Genomic DNA, 3,807 nt, shown 5'->3' on the forward strand with positions numbered 1-3,807 from the left:
AAATGTCCAAATCTTTCCACGAGGAGTTGAGGTTGGACAAAGTTTCATCAAATCTGAATCCAGTTTCAAATCCGTTCATCAAATTTAATTTGGGTTCAGCATTTGTAACAAAGGTTTAAAGTTACAAAAACATTTTGTTGGCTTTGTGACGCCACAGTACTACAATACTAAGATGTGCTTCTTTTACCTCACAAATAAATCTCAACAAACACTGGCTTGCAGACAACACATTAACAAGAAAACAAAATAAGTTTACTTCATAACTTCCGGCATCATCTTTAATTAAACACAGCTTCATATCATCTGGCAACCGTTTGTAATTTTAACCACTAAGAGAGACGACGGCGCTGGCTTAAAAATGAGAAGCTTATTAAAAAAAGAACGAGAAGAGACAAAAGATTCATTGTGAGTCCAGGTATTTGGTTGTAGTTGAGGACCCAGATCCAAAAACAAAACGGCCTATCGGAGGTTACAGGAGTGGTGGATTTCTGCCGCTAAAGGAAAAGAGAAGCTGTTTTCCAGCAGTGGTGTTGAGCCACTTCTAGTCACTCTGAGTTTCTGAGTGCAGCGGCTGAGGATTTTTACAAAGTTCAAAGAAAGGCTTAGTGCCTCTCAGAGGATTATGGATTTACTCCCCAACACACTGAGACAGAGGCAAGAAATCCAGTAGGGGTGTATGCGTCTCTGTTAAACAGGTCACAAGAACTATACGTCTGTGATTGTAAAGTAAAGAGAGATCACTAGTGTTCTGGATATCAAAATAAGACCTGGAGTGTTGAAATTCCACCTTTTCTAAGCAGGAGACCAACAACATCCAAGATAATTAACTTCCCTCTAAACCCTCGAACTCACTCAGTGTTCCAGAGGTTAGAAATCCATCCCAACCCCACAAGCTCTGCTATAGATAAACTACCTACCTATCGCAAATAGTCATTTCAATCGCGTGCATTTCTAGTCCGTTAATCCCCAAAACATCCGTTATGTAGTTGTATCAACTCTTCTCCAGCCAGGAGGGGGCGTCCACACCGGGGTTGTTCTGGTGTTTGGCTGCCCGCCGGATGTTTTGCTGCAGGAAGCTGTGACACGATAAACCGTGAGCGGCCATGGAGCTGTGGAGCAGCCACAGGTGTTTGTGAAGGACTTTCACCTGCAGACGGAAAGTCAACGTCAAATATTAAATATCAACCCCATGATGTCATTTTACAATAACAAACGTTCAATTTGCAGGTTCCTCTCACCTTGTTCTCCTCCAGCAGCTTGACTTTGACGGACAGGTCCTCTCTGATCCTCTGGTACCTGTCCCTCTGGCTCTGGAAGTCTCTCTGGGCCAGCTCCAGTTTGGGCAGAGTGACGGCGTCTCGGGGTCCCAGGTTCAGCTCCTCCAGGTCCACTCGGTATGCGTCGTACTCGATCCTGAGAGAAGTTAAGAGAAGCTTAGATGCATGTTTTACATGTGCAAAGTCAGATAATCATCCAGCTCATACTGGTTTCTTGTGGCAGTTGTTTAGCGTCTCTTTACTGGTCTAAGAACCAGTGATTGTGAACCAAAGATCTACAGGTAACAGCTGAATTTAAAGTTCAAGACAATTTCGTACATTTCCCAGAATGCCTTACAATGTCGTCCCTCATGCTGCGTTCATATCATATGGGACAAACTATAACAAAATGAAACATCCCCATGTTTATATCTTCTTCTAATTCAGCTTGTGATATCCCTACATTTCCTAGAATGCCTTGCTGCTTTCTGAAGCCCCAAACCTTCCTTGTGCTCGGTGTGGTTTACTTCTTCATATGATTTCTCCATGTTTGACAGTCCAATGATGATAAACACACGTGTGACTCATCCGACAGGAAACAGGAAGTGTGTTTCCACCCACCTGGCGGCCTCGTACTGCTTGGCGCTGATCATGGTGTCCTCCATGGTTTTGTTGACCAGAGTGTTCATGTCGGACGTGAAGGCGTTGACGGACGCCGTCAAAGTGTCGCTGCTCTTCGACAGAAACTTCTGAGTGTCTGCGTTCACGCCGAACTCCACCTGACAGGAAGAGAGAGACACCAGCTGACTCATGGCGGCCTGGTGTCTGAAGCTGTGCTAAGATGCTACAAGCTAACCCTCGGGGGAGGGGTTTATCGAACGGTTGCAGCAGCATTATTAGCGAGCGGTGTTGATGGTAATCGGACTCACATGCAGCGTCGGCGTCTTGAGGCTGAGCTCGGCAAAGGTGTCCCCCAGGGTCTTCTGGGTAACCGAGAACTGAGCGAGCTGATTGGCCAGCGTCTTGGCCAGCTTGGTCATGCTGTCGTAGCGCTGCCGGTCGTCTTTGAGCAGCTCGAGGCGACGCTCCAGGTCCAGGTCCACCGTACGGGACCCCTGACCCAGCTTCTCCGACAGAGCCTGTCGAGTGCACTGCAGGAGAGTGAGAGAGTGAGAGAGAGAGAGAGAGAGAGAGAGAGAGAGAGAGAGAGAGAGCGTCGTTATCGATCGATCTGATCTGGTTATTGATCACCTGACAGTCTGGATCCCTCTCACCTTGTAGGTGGTGATGCTCCACTTGCAGACTCTCTTTAGCTTCTCGCTGGCCGGGTTCTTGGCGTTGCCTTGAACCACCACAGGTCCTGGTTTCTGTGACGTTGCTGGAAGGCCTGGAGCCTCAGCTGGACAGGAAGTGACATCGCCGTCTGTATGGTTGCAGTTACTGTTTGCTTCCTGTTATAAAATAAATATATTAAAAAAAAGGTGCAGAAGGAGGTCAGATGCTTGTTTTAGTCCCACAGGTGAGTCACGGTTCTGGGTTGATGGAGTAACGGTTACAGGGCGTCCAATCAGCTGCAAGACGTCGAGGTAATTAACAACAGAGCAGCTCGTGATTGGAGGGTTTAAAATCATGACATCACCCAGAGATGTTGGACACATCAATATATCTATCAAACCACACGTCAGCAGTTTCCTACAGCTGTAGGAACCCAAAGTAAACAGATTTTACTTTAATATAATGGTAATAAACGGATAACAAGGATGCAGGAACAACTCAATAATGATGCTGAGTTGTAAACAGAATTCATGGTTTGTTCGGTCTGTCCGCAAAACAACTTTTAAAATGCTTGTTATCTGAATGGAGCTCTTTGTTTTGTGTTAGTAGTGTTTTTTATAGTATTTTGTGTCTCTTAGGTATTTATTAATTGGACTTTTGTGAGTATTGTGTTCTGTGGAAGCCACATGTATGCGTGTCCATTATAAACTCAGAGCTCTGTTTTGGATCAAACCCAAACTTGAGGACCAGTGAACTTCACTTTAACTCATTTTCTCCCAGTTGAATTAAAGGCTGGAGAAGCTGGTTTTGACGGCGAGGTTGCAGGTTCAAATCCCGCTCTTCCTCCCCCGTCTGCTGCTGCCCACAATCACCTCAACAGACGATCCGATGTGCACGCAAACAAAGAACACGCTGCACATTTTCCAACTGTGTTTGAAAGCAGCCTCGGTTCCTAGAACAGTGAACCGACAGTAGAGAGGTCAGAGGTCAGGAAATCAAAGCGCCGTGACGACACATCGGAAGGATCACCGTGGGAACCCGGAGCTTATCGGGCGGCCAATCAGAACCCAGATCAAAAGGTTGTGAGGTTGCCACGGAGATGATGGCTCCCTGCCGTGATTGGCAGCCAGCAGAGGAGGTCAGAGGTCACCGGAACACTCGAGAGTCAGGAAATGGTCACCTGACGCAGATGAGAGGTAACGACGCGCGCGCACACACACGCACACGCGCACACACACACACACACACACACACACACACACACACACACACACAC

General features: G+C 46.9%; 1 protein-coding gene across 1 annotated transcript in view; it reads right to left on the bottom strand.

Moving 5' to 3' along the window:
- Positions 1–275: 275 nt before the first annotated feature.
- Positions 276–3,807, bottom strand: part of LOC116385806 (arfaptin-1-like) — a 7,293-nt gene continuing 3,761 nt past the window's right edge. Inside the window, exons 3-7 of the mRNA XM_031851539.1 lie at positions 2,531–2,707; positions 2,186–2,407; positions 1,878–2,035; positions 1,239–1,413; positions 276–1,147 (exon numbers count right to left, since the gene is read on the bottom strand). Of these exons, the coding sequence (XP_031707399.1) occupies positions 992–1,147; positions 1,239–1,413; positions 1,878–2,035; positions 2,186–2,407; positions 2,531–2,707 (888 nt within the window). The 3' untranslated portion in view covers positions 276–991. The remainder of the gene's footprint in view (positions 1,148–1,238; positions 1,414–1,877; positions 2,036–2,185; positions 2,408–2,530; positions 2,708–3,807) is intronic.

The sequence above is a fragment of the Anarrhichthys ocellatus genome, unplaced genomic scaffold, assembly GCF_004355925.1.
Source record: "Anarrhichthys ocellatus isolate YVR2014 unplaced genomic scaffold, GSC_Weel_1.0 scaffold11, whole genome shotgun sequence".
In the NCBI taxonomy this organism is placed as follows: domain Eukaryota; kingdom Metazoa; phylum Chordata; class Actinopteri; order Perciformes; family Anarhichadidae; genus Anarrhichthys; species Anarrhichthys ocellatus.